This window comes from Chionomys nivalis, chromosome 4, assembly GCF_950005125.1.
Source record: "Chionomys nivalis chromosome 4, mChiNiv1.1, whole genome shotgun sequence".
In the NCBI taxonomy this organism is placed as follows: Eukaryota; Metazoa; Chordata; class Mammalia; order Rodentia; family Cricetidae; genus Chionomys; species Chionomys nivalis.
In genome coordinates, this window is record NC_080089.1 from 104,115,157 (window position 1) to 104,135,243 (window position 20,087).

Consider the following 20,087-nt stretch of genomic DNA (forward strand, 5'->3'; position numbering starts at 1 on the left):
GCGGCTGCTAAACAGGATGTGGGAGCCCTAGGCTTCGTCCCTGCTAAGACCTGCCAGACGGCTAGTCTGTGAGAAAACGGAGGGGATCGGTCACAGCATGATAGCTCCTAGTCCCCAGAGAATCTGTGCTGGCAGACACCCCCATTCCAGATCTAACAAGGGGTAGGAGACAAAAATGTCCCTCCCCAACCTGGGTCCCCTCCAGAAGCTCTGATTTGGCCTTGTCTAAGAATGGGGTTTTCCCCGTACCACAATCCCTCTGGGTAAAGGGAACTTCTTGGATAGTCACAACCTCAGGGCCTCAGCCTAGAGAATATGTAATATTCCCCTGAGGCCCATGGGAGGAGCCACTGAGCAGACCAGGGCTTCAACTGATGCCCTGAATAGATCTAAATGGACAACCTCAGGCAGATGAACGAGGACCCCTTACTGTAAGGAGATTGGCTTCCTGCTGATCATTCATTCAGTAGTCTCGGAGGAACAATTCTTCATAGGATGTTCAAAACAGGGTAGACTTGCCAACTCAGAACGCAGCTGTCCCCCTGACTTCCATAGCCCTGGGACAAATGGCCCAAGACCTATGGCTGGGGTGGGGGGCAGTAGAATGGTTTCCTGAAGACCAGTTGCTGGGGACATAGGACTGGCCCTGGACCAGGGTCTTTGTTTATACACATGGTTAGGCCTCATAGTCATGGAGGCAATGTACTTCAGTTGGCCCAGCTAGGAAGCAGGGACAGCCACAGGGGCTCGTGAGGACTCCATACAGCAAATGACTGGAATGGAGAACTGTTTCTGCTCTGCTAGTATTCCTGCACCCCATTCAGTAGTGTCCGCAAAGCTGGGTGAGGAGGTAGCCCACATGGGATGGGGCCCCAAGCAGAGCCTCTGCTTTCCTGAGTGCAGCACACTTATTTAGAAGTTCATGACCATTCAGGCTAAGGGCCTGCCAGTGTTTGCCAGCATGTCGGGCTACCAGTCCTGTTTGCATAGTTGGTTTGCATGGCAAACACTGCTCAGGCCCACAGAAGGTAAATGCTGGCTCTTGTGGTTGCTGGAGTTCTTACATTCATAGAGAGGGAACCTGGAGCTTCAGGTGCCAGGCGTTCTTCTCCCTGAACAGTGAAATAAGGGGAGACTGGGGTACAGAGAAGGGCCAGAGCCTGCATGAGAGCACCTGCCAGATACCGGGTCTGCAGTTCACTGACCCCAGCTCAGAAAATCCTTGAGGGACGACCGCCAGCATTTTTCACATTCAAGGTTGGGAGCTTTTCCATGAAGATTTAGGAAAGGCTATGAGTGATGAAGATCTCCTCTGGGGTTGTGCCCCCAGTGTGTGTGCTTCCTGGGTGCACCCATACCCCAATGTATATCTGTTCTCATCATATTTTTAGTGTGTGCAAAAGGCCCCAGTGTCTGGGTCCTGTCTGTTTGTTTACGCTTTCAACTTGTTCTGTGGAAGATGGAAAGGCACTTACAAGGATACATAAAACTCAAGAAGGGCTATAAACTGAGAGGGGGAAAGAAAGAAAAATGAAGAGCTAGGGGAGGGAGTGAGATGGAGCTGAGAGATACTGACAGAGGAAGTAAACAAGATGGCTCAGGCCTGAGTGCTCCTCACATACTCATTCGTACCCTTCACGTGGGCAGATCCAGCTTGGCACCCATGCCCATTGCCTTCTTGCTGCCTCAGACTCGGGCCTTCTGGTCAACCTGCTTCAAGCCCAGGGTCTCCTGGGACCTGGCTCAGAGGCCACTGTTGACCATGCCATGTCCTTACTCCTACCGGGTCCCCCACATCCTTAAGAGCCTCTCCAGCAGTGTGCTCCACAAGATGGGCTAGGGCTGTGACCTTCAGGGCACCCTAGCCTTCCAGAAGCTGCAGAGCCCCACTGCTTAAAACATCGCGCATGATTTAAGGTGACTTGGGAACTCCTCTTGAGGTGCTTGGGAGACCCACAGAGCCTGACCCAGGCCTGGGGCTGCCAGTGACAGGCATCCTCCATGAGTCTTAAGGGAATATATAAGTGGAATCTGTACGTCTCTACTTGGTGCTGGGTGTGAATGAGGTAAAGTCGGTGTGTGTGACAAGGTCAGTGCTTTTTTTTTCTCCCTTTATTTTTATTTCTTTTTATTATTTTTTATGTGTATAGGTGTTTTGCTTGCGTGAATGTCTGTGTACCCCCTGAATACCTTGTGCCTGTGGAGGCCAGAAGAGGTGGATTTCCTGGAATTGGAGTTACAGACAGTTGTGAGTTGCCATATGAGTGCTAGGACTTGAGTCTGGGTCCTCTGAAAGAGCAGCAAACGCTCTTAACCACTCAGAAACCTCTCCAGCCCCAACAGGTGTGCTTGAAGCTGTCTGTGAAGAAAGGTGTGGGGCAAGCATGCTGGGATGGCCTTACCCCTAGAGGGGTCTCTTTCTTTTTGAAGATTTATTTATTTATGCATGTGAGTATTCTGTTTGCATGTCTGCCTGCATGACAGAACAGGGCATCAGATCCCGTTATACATGGTTGTGAGCCACCATAAGGTTGCTGGGAGTTGAACTCAGGACCTCTGGAAGAGCAGCCAGGGCTCTCAACCGCCAGGCCATCTCTCCAGCCCCACCAGAGGAGGGGGTCTCTTGACACAGTGTGGGAGGCTGCAGCCACCACCGAGGCTTGGTGCCATCCTCGCCTTTATGTCCTGCTGTTCTCGTGTGAAGATCTCATGTTTTTATGATCAGCTAGCCCAAGGGCCCTGGCAGCCTCTCTCGTGATCAAGAGCTGTTACTGATGCTGTCATTGTTTGTTGACACTGTTGGCAGCAAGTCTTAATAGAAAAGGATAGCCCCTCAGACCAGAAAGTTGCCCCGTGGAGGACAGGTTGTGCAAAGAAGGTACCCAGGGCCTTGAAAGCAACCCTAGAAGGAGACCCCACAAGAGGCCTCCAGCTCCCTACATTATAACCACCAGTCTTTGAGGAATGTTCATAACAGCCAGGCTAAGGGGAAAGGGTTATGTCTCATAAAGAGCAGGGCTGGAATTCGAATTCAAATTCATGTATCTAAACATTCTAACGCATAGGTATAAGACATGAGAAATTTTACCTTTGGACAGGTTCTGACCCGAATGGCACCTCTAAGATGACAAACCAGCCAGCCTTGTCAGCTAGTTATGATGGAATATATAAAAGGAAGCCTAACTAGGGGACTCTTGGAGCAAGGTCTGTTTCTAACCACTCTAGAGTCCCTGAGGAACCTTCCCCAGCCCCTGTTCCAGTAAACCCTCTGTGCTGGGTTATACCAGTAAAATGGATGTCATGCAGGCAGAGGAAGCAAGTTCTGTCCTTTGCTCCCTGGCCTCTAGAACCAGGCTTCAGGCCAAGCCTCCACCCCCATCTCATGAGAGAGTTTACAGGGGTGAATTGCTACTCCCTTTAGGGGATGAGAAATGGACTTCTCTGATAAGATCTGGATAGCCAGGGCACTTCTCAGAGCCATCATTTTGGATGAGGTCACAGTCTGGATCTGTGAAATAATTAGAAATCTCCCTGGCTCACTAGGACCACACTGGGCCTCTGCCTGCCTGGATCCCAGACCCCTTCCAGCCCTCCCAGCACTGTGCTCCTAAGAGGTCATAGAGAGACCTTACTCCAGTCCTTTGTACAGACCCCTCAAGAATGAGGTAGAGACAAAAAGGGATTAAAGAGACTAGGCAGCAAGGCAGTCATGAGGCCCAGTCCCTCCGGTTGGGCTGTCAGTGGAAGAGAGAAAGCTGATTGCTTCCTCTGAAGGCAAGGTCGCCACTCAAGGAGGTGAATGAGGGTGTACCAAGCAGACCAGACATGTCTGGCAGGCCTGAGAATGGTGATGTACCCAGAGCCTGGCAAGGATGATGGTTCCGAGAAGACCCGTGCCACAGAGGCATACTTTCATGGTTGCTAGAGAGTTTCTCTGGCTCCCAGACCCTTGATTTCTTCAGCAGTAATATGGGAATAGTAAACGTGGGATTATTAAGGGGACTGGGGGTTATACACCAAGCCCTGTCTGCATGCACAGAGGGCCTTGTCATCACTATCATTGTCCTTCTGTGCCTGCTAGAATTCCCATGGGAAGAAAATATGAGCCAACTGGGTGGGAGGCAACGGGAGAGAGTGCAGCCAGGGTGGGTGGCAAGGGGCCGCAGATGCCGACACAAACAATCTGTTTCCCATAAACATGGGCACCCACACCAGCCGGCCGCCACCCGCGACTTCTATGAGTTGGGAAAGTGCGGGTATGTTTACTCGCACTCCCCCGTGCCAGCTGGTATGCTGGGCACAGCTTCCCTCCCAGCTGCCTCGACAGCCGGCAGCTCCCAGCTCAGGGAGGGGAGTGTGAGCAGGGGCCCCTGGAGCTTGCCTACAGTTTGGCTCACCTCGGGCTTGCATCACTGATGCTTTCCCAAGTCAGATGTGGAAGACAGGGGGTGTTGAGAGTGTCCATGGCAGTTGGTCATGTGACTGGACTGGTTTTCCTGCTCTTCAAGCTCCATCTCTCCAGGGACCCTTGTCTTGAGTTTAGACAACATGTGTCCCTCCACTGGGGTCCGAGTCCTTTCCTCCTACACCCCAGCTGCCTTGTTGGTATCTCAGCACACTCCAAACAGAAACATGCACATTGTAAGTAGAGGCAGCTGCATGGGCTCTGTGGTTGGGCCGATGTTCTAAGGGTGCTGAAATGTGTGTGTTTCAGGTTCTCTGCTCTGTGAACATGTAGATCTAGGCATAGCAGAAGGGAGACACATCTTCCTCTTGAGATTAAGATAGATGCCCACTGTAAGGGCATTCCCATGCCATGACATCTTCCCCATGAGGTTAAGGTAGATGCCCACTGTGAGGGCATTCCCATGTCATGGCATCTTCCTCTTGAGGTTAAGGTAGATGCCCACTGTGAGGGCATTCCCATGCCATGACATCTTCCCCATGAGGTTAAGGTAGATGCCCACTGTGAGGGCATTCCCATGTCATGGCATCTTCCCCATGAGGTTAAGGTAGATGCCCACTGTAAGGGCATCACTCACCTCCAGGCCCAGTGGAGAATGTGAGCCAAAGAATGGGGGGATCTTAGAGGTAAAGGCTCAGGGGTGCTACCCAGGTTTTCGTTAGCAGACACTTAATGGTCCATGCTGGAGCTGTAGCTTGTGACCTTGGATATAGGTCATGAGTGGTTTTGACCATTAGAATTCGATATTGAAATACACTAAAGTATAATCTCTCCCCACTCTTCATGGGCTGTTTGGGAGAGATTACTATCTTTTTGTAGTAGGGAAAACCATAAAGTTTCTCTCTTAGGGCCTGAGAGACAGCTCAGTGGTTAAGAGTATTTATTGCTTTATTAGAGGACCTGGGTTCAATTCCCAGCACCCACATGACAGCCCACAACCATCTGCAACTCTAGTTCCAAGGGATCATTCTCTTCTGGCCTTTGTGGGCACCAGGAACACACATGGCACACAGACGTGCGTGCAAATAAAACACCATACACATAAAAAAAAAATTCAAATTTCTCTCCTCTCTTGCCTGTTCCCAGAACATCCCCTCAGTACTAAGAGAGCCAGAATGTAGGTAAAATATAGTCATACACTGAGTGTCACCTAGGCGTAAGGCCATGGGAATACTGTCATCTAATTAGGGCAGCCTGGAGCCAAGCCACTGTGCTGGGTAACTGTAGGTGATTCCCTTAGCCTCCTTGACAGCTAGGCTCACAATAGTTCCCATGACAGAGAACTTGTTACTTGCCAAGCAATGCTTCCAGGGTTGGGGAATCCTGGATGTAAGAATGTTCCTTTAATTTTCTTGAGGTGGGATATGTTCCTCTGTTCACAGTACCCCTAGGAACCCTGGAGAAAGGACCTCTGATTTTGGAACTGGGTGGTGGAAGCCAAGACTGTTCCCATATGGGATACAGGCTTCTGTAGACAGTCAAGTTTACCAAGGGTTTATAGTTAGTGTGCGACGGGTGTGGCGGTAAATGCCTGTGATTAGGACAGGATCATGAGTTAGAGGCAGTGTGTGCTACAAAGTAGCAAGGACCCTATCTCTAAGAATAAACTGAATAAATCAATAAGTCCATTTAGAAACCAAATCCACAGTTCAAAGGAACAAAGGCAGGGCCGCACCCAGGAATGGTCTCTGCTTCCTCTGCCCAGAGTAGGGTGGGACTTACAGGGAGAGGGACCTTCCTAGAGCCGCCCTGGGGGAGTTGTCTCGGGCTGGTCCCATCCCGGCTAGGAAGATTTTTTGGTTTATTGTTTTGTGTTGGGTTTTGTGTCTTTTGAAAAACAAGAGATTGAGCCTTTTTATGACATGGATTTTACAGCGTAACGAGGCAGCGTAATTTCCCATTCTCAGCGGCAAGTGCACTTTTTACACTAATTGCATAATTAGACATAATGTACTAATTGCAGTAATGGATGACAGTCAACTAAACTTTAACTTTAAAAACAGGGAGGCGTTGCTGGGGGTGGTTGGGGACTTTATCCCCCCTCCCTGGGTTTTGTGAAGGGGATGGGGAAGCCTGCCTTCTAAAGCTCTTAGAAGCTTCCTCTTAGAGCCCAAACCAAGGAGCCACTGGGTCTTTCTGTCTTGCCCAAGCTCAAGCAGTATATGTCACAAATGTGGGGAGTGTGGGCTGTGAAGGTAGGGCAGGGCCAAGAAAGGTAGTGCTCTCAACACAAGAGGGCCATGTCCTCACCTTTGAAGAAAGTCCTTCCCTGTACCTCATGCAAGACTGGCTACATCTGTCTTTGATCCCCTCTAGACAGGGTGTTCCCCAGGCAATCTATTCAATATGAAGGTGAATTATTAACAGTGTGTCACACAGCGTCACAGTATACAGACCCTGATTGTGACAAAGTATGCCATGTATAGCTGACCCATCATGGAATGATGGCAGTTGACAGATGTGAGCAGGTAAGGAATTCTGGAACTGAGTGGCACAGGCCAGTGCCCGAGCACTAACTGTGTTCTGAGTGGCACACACTCTAGTGCCCAAGCACTATGTTCTGAGTGGCACATACTAGTGCCCAAGCACTATGTTCTGAGTGGCACATACTAGTGCCCAAGCACTATGTTCTGAGTGGCACACACCGGTGCCCAAGCACTATGTTCTGAGTGGCACACGCCGGTGCCTAAGCACTATGTTCTGAGTGGCACACGCCGGTGCCCAAGCACAAATTGTGTTCTAAGTGGCACACGCTGGTGCCCAAGCACTATGTTCTGAGTGGCACACGCTGGTACCCAAGCACAAATTGTGTTCTGAGTGGCACATGCTGGTGCCCAGTGGTCCTTTACCCTTGCCCTGTTCATGGCAAGTGAAGCTGCCTGGGGAGTTCCCAGTCATAAACACAACCTAGTGTAGAACAGCCTGCATTAGGGTTTTTGTGTACCTAACGTGGGACACCCTCTACGTCCCAACAAGGCAGGGCCTGTGCCAGATCTATCCTGGGTATTTAATTTTTACTTCTTTTTATGGTGTTTTGCCTGTATGTATGTCTGTGTGAGAGTGTTAAATCATCTGGAACTGGAGTTACAGACAGGTGTGAGCTGCCATGTGTGTGCTGGGAATTGAACCTGGGTCCTCTGGAAGAGCAGCCAATGTTCTTAAATGCTGAGCCATCTCTCCAGCCCCATATCCTAGGTGCTTAAGTGGGAAAGAATTCCAGGTGCCTGGCCTTGCATCACTCTTCCCATGTTCAAGGATGGTTTATGGTATGTTATAAACCTTGATGAAGATAGGATCCTGGTTAAGCAGCCTCCTAGACGTGAGGCCAGGGCCCTCACTCTGTCTCTGCTCTGCCTAGCTGGTCGCACCTGTCTTCCACTCTTTTTACCTCCTTGCTGGCCTTGAGCTAACTATGACTCTCATTTGTGGCTTCCCTAATCTCTGGCATAGCCCCATCTATCAGTGGATACCCACCATCAGTGCCAGACCCCAGGACCTCTTCCCTCAGAGGTCTAATCTGCCCTCTGTGGTCCTCTTGTTGCCCTCCCCATTAGGAGCCTGGTGGCATGAAAGATGGGGCAGTTAAGACACCCACCTCGGCTGTTCTTTGTCAGACAAAAGAGCAGCCATCAAGAGGTGTGGCAGAAGAGGGTTTAGCGGAGATACCAGGCTCAGAATGGGGGCTGGGATACCGGAGCACCTAGCTGGGCCCCACGCTGAGCCTGGGCCTTTGAGGAGACAAACAGGAGCGAGGCAAGCCAGCATCAAATCTTTCTTGTTCCATTTTCTTTCTGATTTAATTTTCCAGAGATTAGGGCCCGTTCACCTTCACTGCGGAGAGTAGCCTCAAGGGTGTGCCTGTTTTTACTCCCAGGGTTATGTGGCTGGTTAGGGGATCTAACTGGTCCTGCCAGGCCTCCGCTCCTGGCCCCAAGCTCTTCAGCATCATCGGCTGCCCCAAGCTCCTTTCTGGTTGGCCAAACTCCCAGCTCATCCCTTTAAAGCCTTATGCCCCCTTTTTCGAAAGCCTTACCTTCAAGTTTAGAGAGAGATAGATACACAGGACAGAGCTACAAAGTACCCTAAGGCAAGGGCTTTGAATCAGACGGGCCCTGTGCAGACTCCAGCTCTGCTGTGGGACTTCACCTCTCTAGCCCACAGCGTCTTTGCCTGTTAGAAAGGGATCACAGGGATACATGGTCTTCCTGGGCCAGCATGGATCAGTGAGGTCAAGAATGAAAGCACCTGCCCCGGGTAAGCCAATGTCCCTCCCACCTTCCCTCCTCCCTCTCCCTTCTCAATTTCTCACCCTGGCTCAGGTCTGGGCCCCACTGTTGCTGGCTTTCTGGGACTTTATAAAATGCCTTTGATGGAGTCTGTCCACGCTACTTGTCCTGGGATTTCTTTTCTCCTATGGTAGCTTTTTGAATTTGCGTATGAGGGTGCCATTTGCGTATGAGGCTGCCAGGCTCCATCTACCTTGCAAGTGTTCACGTTTCCCATCCAAGGTTGCTGTTCCACAGGCATCCTTCATGCTCACTTCTCATTTATGTTAGGCTGCCCCCAGGAGGCGGGAGGCTGGGTCTGGGGCCTCCAAATGGACCACAGACCTAGTATGAGCACCCTAAAGGGGAAAAGGCACCCCTACTGAGTCACCACCCTAGGCAGGGCCTGGGAAATGCAGTTGGTAAAAAGCCTCCCACATGAGCATGAGGATCCAAGGTTAAACTCTGGCACCTCTGTAAACACGGGGACACTATAGAGACAGAAGGGTCCCTGGGGCTCACGGGTATCCAGTCTAGCCAGATCAGTGAGTTCCAGACTCAGTGAGACCCCTCACAAATAAGGTGGAGAAAAACTGAAGATGTTACCTGGTGTTGACCTCTGACCTCCACCTGTACCTACTTGCACATCATACAAACACATTTTTAAAAATGGTGACTAGAAATACACTATAGAGGTCCATGATCTGTAGCATGAGGGACTCCATTATATCCTCCTAAATTGTCCCTCCTCCTTAGCCACCCCTGCAGTCCGTGTTCCTCTGGCCCTCTGCCACTGTCCCTTTCCCTCAGCCATGGCTCTGTCTGCGTCCGCATCCCAGCACCTTCCTTCCACTCCCTGTGGGATGAAGCCCCTGCCTCTTGCCCCGCTACCATGGATGGCTTAGCGTTGCAGCGCCTGTGTGTGCACTGGCTCTATTGTTCACCTCAATCCAGCCCTCTGGTTAAAGGTGAGGACCACTGTAATGGCATTGCTCTGGGGACTCTTTGGTTTTTCCAAATAACTCTCTGGGCCAAGGAAACCAGAAGATGTGTGGTCCTGCTGGTTGAGGCTGTGTTCCCTGTGTCCCGGCCTTCCTGCCATGCCCTGGCTGGTCCCAAGGCTTGGGGTTACAGCTGGTAAGGAGCTAGCCTTTGGCAGGGTGCAAGCACTATGCTTTCCCTGGGATCCTTCCTGGGTCCATGCTGGAAAGCAGCTTCCTAGCCCACATCAATGTGGGGATGACTTACCCCCTGAGGAGGGGCACCTCTGAACTGTGCCATTCAGATCTCCCTTGGGCTCAGGGCTGAGCTCAGGGCCCTTCCAGGGAACAGAACAGCTGGAACAGATCCAAAGAAATGTTGAAAGGATGAGACTCCAGAGGTCTGACATTCAGGAACTGCTGCATATCAGGGGTTCATTTAGGCTGGGGACTGGCTGGCCCCGCAGCTTGAACAGCCACTAGGATTTTATCTTTATTACATCAGAACCCCTTACAATCCCTTTCCTCTTTCTCGACAGAATTTAGAGCACATGGGAAGACAGGGTGGCAGGGACAGCATGGGCAAGGTCTGCTAGCAGTAGTCCAAAGAGGCCTCAAATGCAGGCACCGGGGAGTCAGCAGAAGGACACCGCCATAGGCCCTTCGATAGAAGGAGAGCAGGACAAAGGCCTGGCAGAGGCATGCGGGGCTCAGGAGCTCACACAGCTGCAGCAGAGGTGAAGGGATGACCCAGGTCCCAACACTCTGCCCTTGAACACGGAGTTGGGCACATGCCTTTGTTCAGTGTCCTCTTCACACAGACACGGTGCTTGGGGGGACAGCAAAAGAGCTAGCTGTCGCTGTGCCCTATCAGTGGCTCCCTGGTGTCTGGACTCCTCTGTTATCACCTCCAGGGCTGAGACTGAGGTGTTAGGGAAAAAGACAGGGTGGCTGAGGGAGGGACTCAGGGGCAAAACTCAGGAGACGGAGGTTGGCTCCGTGGAATGAAAGCTGATGGCAGTCTCAGCGGGCATACCTAGCAGAAGAGTGGGGTCGGGGAGGGGACTGAGATTACTTCCTCTGGCATGGCGATCTCAGATCTCAGACAGTAGCCGTGGTGGCCACAGTACAGAGCTCCGAGGACATGAACTGTGCTGTAGTTCATTGGCTGTTGTTCATTGTGCCGTTGTTCAATTGGGAATTGGAAGGACTCCCATTCTCGCAGATATATCGAACCCTGGAAATCCAGAGACTTCTTGAAGACCCTCAGCCTCCAAGCTTTGTGTCACCTGTTGGGACACCAGACTGCTTCCCTCTGCTGACCCCACCCAGTAGCCACATAGGCTTCAAAGTATATCGTAAGCCTGGGAAAGGGGTTCCCAGACATTTCAGGAAAACCAGCATGGCCCAGCCTCAGAGCCTGGAAATGACCTTGACAAGCGAATCTAATGTGTAGAACTTCATCCCTTGGCCCTGGTGAAGCCAGGCAGCTGCGCCCCCTGCTGGCACAAATAGGCTGGGTGCTGCTTCAACTGTGTGTGTGGCCCAGATCATGGCTGCTACACAATCAGACTATGGTCCAAAGCTGAGGTGGCAGGATGTTTTAAACCTCCAAACCTGAGAAGGATGGGTCAGAGAAGATGGAGCCTGGCTTTGCCACTCCGTCCTATGTCCAGAATTGTGCTCTCCTGTCTGATTCTTGGTTCCCCTAATGTAGGATACCGGCTCCCTGCATTTCTCTGCAGCCCTTGGGTTGTGATTCTTCCTTTTCTTTGCCTCCATCACAGAGGACCATCAGAGGACCTTGGTCCAGAGCTGAGCATGGGTTCTATGGCACAACCTGCCCTGGTGTCTGCTCAGAGCCTCGGTCCTCTCTGGCTATACAAACAGGCCCTGCCGCTCACCCCCTAATTGCCACAGCTCTGGAGGAAGGAACAACTTCACCACAAATTATTTTGTTCTAAGAGGAGGACAAAAAGAAAAGAGAAGCCGAGAGCAATGGGGGATGGCAGGAGGAGAAGATTGCCTGAGCCTGCTTCGCTTACTGCTTTAACCCTTGAGATGCCAGGCACTGGGCAGGCAGCAAGGCTGAGGCTCTGGCAGCCTCCAGCCCCCAGCCCATCCCCTTGTCAGATGACAGAGTCCTTACCTCTGCACCTCTTCTGTCATTCTCTGACCTTATCACGCCTTGCTTGTCTGTCTCTCACCAGGTGCCTCTGTTGCCTCCTTATTGCCTGCCCCTTACCACCAATCCTTTCTGTCTCTGCATGCCCCCACCTCTGCACAGCCTGGTGGCAAGGCTCTGCCATGGTAGCCGGGCTTAAGACCTCTAGTGGTGAGGAGCCAACTTGGGGTACAGACTTCCTGCAGTCATTTGAATGGATGCACGAACTGGTCTGGGTCAGGCTTGGAGACACTCACAGGTGTTTAATGCATACATATGCGTGCACATAACCAAGACCCAAGCATGAACAAAGATGCCTGCTGAAATCTGCCTCTGAGACTCACAAGCTATATTCAGAGAACCTAGCCTCACCCATCCTAAAGCCCACATGCTGGCATGTGCACACAGATGGCAGTGTCAAGCCACCACATCCTAACCACCAGTTTACACGCATGTGTACTCAGACTCCACCTCCTAAAGAGGGGGAATGGGCAGAGTAATTCTTCCTACCTGGTCTCCCTCAATATTCTATGCCTTGAATAGCAGAGCTCTCCATAGCTTCTGCAAATGGCCTAGGGCAGCATCCATAAAAGGAGCACATTGCCTGAGGCTACATGGAGGAGTAGCTATGCATCTGCACACATAGGAGATTCGTTTGTGGCTATGCACATATATGTACGTGTGTGGGTGTGCGAACATCTTCATGTCGGGATGTGGTTTGTGATGTATGCTTTTTAGCTCCATCTCTCTCACCACATAACCTGCCTTCTGCTTCCCATCCAGCCTACCCTTCCCCCTCTGCTGCTCATAGGCACTTTGAACTAACAGTCAAGACAACTCATAACCCCTGAAAAGGGATCCCTGAGGCCCAGACAAGACAGACCTGGACCCATGAACCACCAACACTGTCCACCAACTAGCCCACCTTCATTCCAGATGCAAGCTACAGAACTCCAGCCCTGTGATCATGAAGGTCCAGGACTCTGCTTGTTTGGGCCAAAGCCAGGTCCTATAGGAACAAGGATGAACTGAGCTGTGTTTGCAGCAACAGTATGTGAGGCCGTAGCATGGGAGTTATGGACCGCTCTGGCCTCACCCTTAACCTCTACTTCCTTCTAGATCTACAAGGACAATCGGAACCTGTTTGAAGTACAAGAGAATGAACCCCAGAAATTGGTGGAGAAGGTGGCAGGGGACATCGAGAGCCTGCTAGACAGGAAGGTGCAGGCCCTGAAGGTAGGCCAGTGTGTTGGGAGCATGAGAACATTAAGGGAAGGTGGGGTGGCCTTGACTGAAGGCAGTGTTCTTACCCTCATTGTAACAGGACGCTTGGCTCCTGGAATTTCGGCAGGAGAAACAGGTACAGGACTGGGCAGCTGTGGCAGTTGTCACTGGGTTTGGCTGCATGCGTGGTGACCTGGCAGACCTAGGCAGTCCTGCCTCTCCCTCCTGCAGGGCCTTGGAGCTTTCTCATTCCTCTCAGCCCCCTGGTCTGTCTGTGGGTGGTAGAGTGTGCTCCTCCCAGGTGGGCTGCAGGAGCTGGTGGGGAGGGGGATGGCGTGGAGGCAGCCACAGGTGGGGAAGGCTGGAGTCCCTGCTCTGCCCAGATCTAAATATTTCTCTGCCTGCTCCAGGTCTCAGCCCCCCATTTATACTCTAGTGTACTCCAGCAGCTAGTAGTAAGACCTGCCAGGCTAGCCTGACAAAGCAGCCAGACTCCTACTCGCTCCAAGGACAGCAGGTGGGAGGAGCCTTCAGGAGCTATGGAGTCATTCCTAAATGGGCAAGAAGCATCCATTCTGACCCTAGATCAGCGGCACCATTGTAGTTGCCCCCAGCCTATGTAGAAGATAGCAACATCTGTTTTTATAAGGAAGGAAGAAATTTTGGTATGTCCTACAACATGGATGAGCTGAAACTCATCGTGCCAAGGGAAAGAAGCCAGTGACAAGAGCCACGTGTGTGATCCTATTTCTATGAAATGTCAGTAAAGGCAAATTCACAGACATGGAAAGCTAGCTTACTGGTTGCCAGGGGCTAGTGGAGAGAAGATAGGGCCAGTTGAATTCAAGGTTTCTTTTTGGTAGTGATGAAAATATTCTAAATTTAGATTATGGTGGTAGTTGCACGACTCTAATTATACTAAGAACCACTGAAATGCATGTTTAATGTGACTGAATTTGCTATGCCAATTATATCTCAATAAAGCAATTTTTAAAAAATTAGCACATCCACAGCTATGGCCAGGGTCAAGTCAAGACAGCTAGCCTAGATCCTCCATATCCAGACCCCAATAAAGAATGAGTCCCCTTTTTCCAGTAGCTGGACCCCACTGTCCCTCACAGGACCCTGCCTTGTGTGACCTAGGTGCATGCAAGAGGGTGGGGATGGCCTTCTGATTAAAGGAAAAATGGGTTCTAAGGACCTCCCAACAATTAGGAACCCAGAAAACCCAGAGCTGTACCTAGAGAACCTAGTCTCGCCTGATTTGGGGGATCTCCTGGTCACAGATAAGGAAAGTCAATTGGAAGACGGGCTGCTACTGAAGAGGAAAAGCCAGGTACCAGCTGTAGGGGTCAAATGCCTCTCCCTACTAGTATTACACCATGTGCTCACCTACCCAGCTAGCACACCGCACCTGTCCACTTCCCCTCCCAAATGTGTCCCTTTTCGTCTTGTTCTCTGTCTCCTCGCCCCTCCCTCATCCCAGACCCTTAGGGCCCAGACTAGTCTCACACCCCCAGTCTTCTTACCCATGCCTCCTGAGCTGGGATTACAAACACATACTACCCATATCTGGCTGGCCAGCCCAAATTAGTGCCGACATCAGGTATGTGTGGGAAAGGTCATGTTCAGGTCTTAGGGGGAGTCGCGCACAGACTTCAGAACAGGTTTTCCTTGGTAGAGGCTAGACTGTGCCGAAGGATGACCCTGCCAGCTTCCCAGAACCCAGGCCCCACCATCCTCCTCAGAAACCACAGTCTTGATTCCTGCCCCCCTTAACCCAATACTACAAGAACAACCAACCCTAATAGCAGAGGGGGTTGGGGCATAGCCACAGGCTTGGAGTCCTGTTTAACTCTCCTCCTGTACCCCTGAGAGTCAGGACAGATATCTGCCTCCTTCCCACTGAGTTTTCAGCATCAGCCTGTTCCCTGGTACACAGTCAGAGCCAAATACAGAATGACTTTCAATGGAAGAATGATGGGAAAAGGCCCTCACCATGTGGTCAGTGGATCACGAGTCATTCTGATAACAACCCAAAAGGAAGTCTTTGCCCCTTCCTCCTACAGAAGGGGACACAGAAGGCTTGGAGGTGTTAGGACAGGACACAAGAGAGCCAGAACTTGAACACAGGTCTTCCTGACCCAGATCCCAGCCCATGGTCCCCAAAGTCCCGAGGCATGCACTAAGGCTACAGCCCTTGCCATCCCAGCACTTCCTTCTGTTGCAGTCTGATTCCAGGCTCACCCTACATCCCCCCAAGACAGGACTGCCTACCCCTTAGTTCTAATTGTTCAAAGTAAGCTTTGAACCTCATTGTTTTAAGTTTGCTTTTAATCAAGTTCCGCTCCTTTTCTGCTTTCCCACATTTGTGTGCAGTCTGCTTGCAAATGAGGGGAAGGACCTGGGGGGCTTGAATCCCACCCCCAGTAATCCAATTTAAAACCCTTGATCTGGTCTTGAATCTTAATTTGGGGCTTGCGAAGAGGGAGCCAAGAACTGCAAGACACAAGGTCACTATATTGTCCAATCAGCGTCCATCAGACGTTTCTTGACCGAAGTCAAGAGTCAGAAGAGGCCAGCTCAGGGCCTTGCAATCACAAGCAACCAGTGTTCCCAGGTTCAGAAACCATGATAGTTTCTCTGTTTTGGGCATATAGAGGGAACCAGAAACTTCAACCACTCAGGGAGGCAAGGCCTTTCAGTCAAGACTTTTTAGGGCCTTGAGCCCCAGAAGGGACAAGAAGGTGCCTGAGTCCTGTGGTTCATCATGAGGACTCAGGCAGATTTGAAGCACAATTGTTATCACCCCGTCCTCTCAGCTGAGGCCTCTGCACACTGCCTCCCTCTCAGAAAGGTCATTTATCCATTTCTGTTCCCTACTCAGTGTTGTAGCCTACCGTGTGATAATCCCTGTGCTGCTGCAGAAGGTGCAGGGAAGGACAGGCATTTTCCTAGCTTCATATACCAAGTCCATTCCATCTCAGGCCCTAACTTCCTTCTCTGTGCCTGTGTGCCAGTTACTCAGGAGGCCAGGGGAAGAGGACTGCTCGAGTTCAAGAGTTCAAAACCACCTGTCAACATCAAGGGGCCATATCTTAGCAGCACAGACTAAACTAAGGACCTGAGCACCCTCCCTGCCCAGTACCTCCAGTTTCACAACCCCAGGAACTGTCATTCATAAAGGACAGTGTCCTTGAAGGCTATGTTGCTTGCTGCCCATCCCTGGCACCTTTGCCATGTGGCTTAGAGAAGAGGTCGTGGATAAAGTAAGAGATAAGCACATCGGCAAGGTTAAGGGCATGATGGCTTAGTGAACTAACTGCCAGAGAATGGGAATGCCAGGGCCACGGCACTCAGAACATGGTACCGAGGCCAAAGCAGACTACTGAGAACGTCAGTGTGGATACTGGCAGCCTGCTCCAGGAAGTTCTTTTGCCTTCCAACTCAGACAAGCTGGGGGCAGTGGCAAGGCCTGGCTGAGACTTCAGAATCTAGAAACTCAGGACATACAAACTGACAGCGCCTTCATATTTGCCACCATTACGACCATGTAGCATTAGCTGTCTACAGTAGAACAGGCCTTGGGAAAAAGAAGATGAGGATTGGCTTCCTCTGACAGGACCTTGATCTGTGATGACCTAGTGACCTTGGACAAATCTCTGATCCCTCACTTTCTTTGGTAGACAATGAGTGTCCCTCCCAAAGGCCCCCACAAGACTCCCATGGGTGGGCAGGGGGAAGTGCAGCCCTAGCCTCGGATCTAGGGGTTCCAGTGGGCAGCACCCCCACCACCAGTGTCCTCTGGGGAATTAGCATCATTTAAAGAGTAAAATTAAAAACCCTTCTGAGCGCGGTCGCCCTGCTTTTGCTGCTAATGGCCACTTAACCCAATTAGCTGACGCATGTTGGCAGCGTGGCTGGGTCTGTTCAGGAATGGAGCTCTGAGTGGGTGTTCAAAGGGACAGGAGGTAAGGCTGGGGGCTTGAGGACAGGCTACTCGGTTAGGAAGAGAAGGTTCCTCCCAGTTCAACTGCTGCTTCCTTTCCAAAGCTTCAACCCCAGGGGCACTTTGAACTGGATCAGCCTTTGTGGGGCCTGCTCTGAGCACTGGGGCATGTTTGGTAGCACCCTTGCCCTCTCTCTACCCGCTAGATGCCAGTAGCACCCCACTCTCACAGTGTGTCTCCACGTACGGCCTAGCGTTTCCTGGTCAGGTGGCATAAGCGATGTGACAGTAATGAATAGAAGTCCCACAGGCAGCGGGGCATTGGGGACCTGAGAGGTGTGCAGATGGAACAAGGCAGCCTGAGAGAGAGAAAAAATCCTTTCTTCCAAAGGGGCTGGAGGAAAGGCTGCCCGGAAGAGGCAGCAAGGGGAATAGTTGGGTCCGGAGGCAGCTTGAGGCCAGTTCAGCTGGGTCCAGTGTGAATTCATTGATGAGTGTTCAACAGATAGCTTGATCCTGAGCAATCCAGGCCGTGAGTCATGTGCCAAGGCCCGGCCTGCAGTAGGAGCTTTGTAAGCATTTGCGGAACAGATGCTGAGTTGTGGCTCTGGATTCTGCGGGAACTCAGCTTCGGGGGTCGGACTCCAGTTCCGGGAAGCTCAGAACAGGCACAGTAATGGCGGGCTGACAGACAAGGGAGTCTGTAGCACCCATTGCCTCTGCCCACCCTTCTCTGAGCAATTAAAAGGTGTTTATGTGGGGCTGGCGGTGGCTTCTGCCTCCCTTCCATTACGAACATTAAGAGATCTTGACCCTTCCACTTTCCCACTCTTGAAAAGAACTGAGACATGTGGAGCCAATTAGGCGCACGCGTGGGCGCCAAGGGCCTGAGCAGCTTTTTCTCCCTGATTGCGGCGTTTACAGCTGATTGTTCTCCCCCTCACCCAAACAGTGCTGCTTCCTGGCAAGGTGCCACCCAGAGGAGCCTGCTGGGGGTCCCTGGGGACGAGGATGCATTGGATTAGTGAATGGGCATCTATCGAACACCTTTTACGTGTGTGGCCAGAAAGAAGGGTGGGGTAGGAATGGCAGAGCCCAGGTAGCCATGAGGTTTCTCTTAAGTTGCCATAGAAGGATGGAGTTCAGGGAAAGGTTCTCAGAGGAGGTGGCCTGAATGTGTGTAGAAACTGATGACCACTCTCCACACACCCGAGCGTCCTTGTCCTTGGAGTCAGTCAGCATGAGCAAGAGAAAGACACTGTTCCCAGTTCCCAGTGGACATGAGTATGGAGCCCTCCTCCCCTACTTTCATCCCTGTTGGATGGCCCAGAGATCCCAAGATCCTCTGGAGGACCAGGCTGTGCTGGTGGGGCCAAGAGCTAGTCTCCCTGGGTCATTAGGGGGACTGTGCAGGTATAGTATGGCTGGGGCGTAGCCAAGGGGTTCCAGGGTCTCATCAATCCTTCATCTTTACCCACTCAGCTGACTCAGACCTACTGGGCCTCCAGAAATGTCACCATGTCTGTTTGGAGCTGGCCTCTAGTCTCAAGTTGCCTGTGTGCAATAGGGTCTTCGCCTGGGATCTCCAGAGAAAAGGGTCCGGAAGAGCCACTGACATTCCCCAGCATCTGCCAATCAAAGGGAGGGGTTGATGGTTGGGGTGCAACATCCCTAAGCTCTAGGAGATGAAATACACACTGTAGCTGAGTTCTCCCAGTGGCGGAAGGTTAAAGGGAAGGGTTTGACGGCTTGAATGTATTAGGCCAGGAAACAACATTGCCCTGACTCAGGGGCAGGGTCAGCTAGATGGAGGAAATGACCCCTGAGTCCACGGAGGAACACTGAACTCCACTCCCCAGACAAGGCCTAAACTCAGGGGGAGAATCCCCTCTACTTAGCCTACTCTTCTGGGACGGTGGGGGTAGGGAGTCCTTGCTGGAAAATGGAGAGATCTTAGGAGGCAGAGGGAAAGGGCCTACAGGTGCCACAGGGACAAGCCAGACTAATTTAGGATCATAGAAGTGAGAAATTTAATTGAGTTTTAATAGCATGTGGCCCTTTGTTCTGAAATCCTTGTGTGTGAGGGCTGGGGAGGGTAGCAGTGTGCCAGCCAGGCTGATCCTGACCCTGTGGGTCCCAGATTTCAAGGAGACATGGGGTGTCGGTGTGCAAACTAGCCACCATGGAACTGAGAAATCTAAGGTGGCGGCCTGGAGGAGGTGGCAATTTAAACCGAGTCTTAGGAGACAGGAGGAATTGTCAAGGGCGAAAAAGAAGGGCTATCTCAGCAATGTCTAGTCCAACACCAGCCTAGTAAGGAGCGTGAGCAGGAAGTGCAGCCTGTGCCTCAGTTTCCACTGCAGGGAAAAGGCAATATGGCAGAGGTGACGCTAGAGACAACTCACTGCCTGATCTATGGGGTGCTTAGTGCACATCCTCAAGCATGGTCCGCTCTCAAAGCGCGCTCTAGGAGCAGACTCTCACCCGGTTTTCTGAGCTTCAAGCTATGCAACAGACAGCAGCTCCCTGGTGACAGTGGATGCCTATGGGAGAAAGTACTGGCTCAGCAGTTGGTGTCACTGCTCTAAGGGTGGTAGACACCACACAGGGGTAGTGAGAAGGCCAGGTGATTGGTTATCAAGTCACAGGATTCTGGGAGCTTCAGGTGCCCTGCTTCAGCTTCTGATAGTGAGTACCGAGTACTTGCCTGTCACGTGCAGGCACTGTACTGTGTCACCAGGGACAGGGACAGTGTGCATAGACCTCAGGGGGTACCGTCTGCTGAAGGGGGACAAAGCCTGGGGGGCCTGGGAAGAGGAGGACTTAGCTAGGGAAAGGAGAGTACTGGAGGAATATAGAGGGAACACGGAAGTTCGGGGACCAGCAGTAGCCCTTCAGCCCCACCCAGTCAGCCCTCCCTCTTCTGGGGACTTGACAAGGAACCCCATTCCCGACTTGCACCTCCAAGGCTCCCAGTGTTCAGGCTGCACAATGCTTCCTGTGTTCTGGCCCAGACCCTGAAACTGGTGTTTGGGAGGCT

General features: G+C 51.7%; 1 protein-coding gene across 10 annotated transcripts in view; it reads left to right on the forward strand.

Moving 5' to 3' along the window:
- The window catches only part of Cacna2d2 (calcium voltage-gated channel auxiliary subunit alpha2delta 2), a 127,476-nt gene that overhangs the window by 50,731 nt on the left and 56,658 nt on the right, over window positions 1-20,087 (forward strand). For all 10 annotated transcript variants that reach the window (XR_009056978.1, XR_009056977.1, XM_057766529.1 and 7 more), the window contains exon 3: window positions 12,994-13,110. Coding sequence is in view for 8 of the 10 variants with exons in the window: in XM_057766529.1 (XP_057622512.1) it covers window positions 12,994-13,110 (117 nt within the window). In the remaining 2 variants the exon portion in view is untranslated. The remainder of the gene's footprint in view (window positions 1-12,993; window positions 13,111-20,087) is intronic.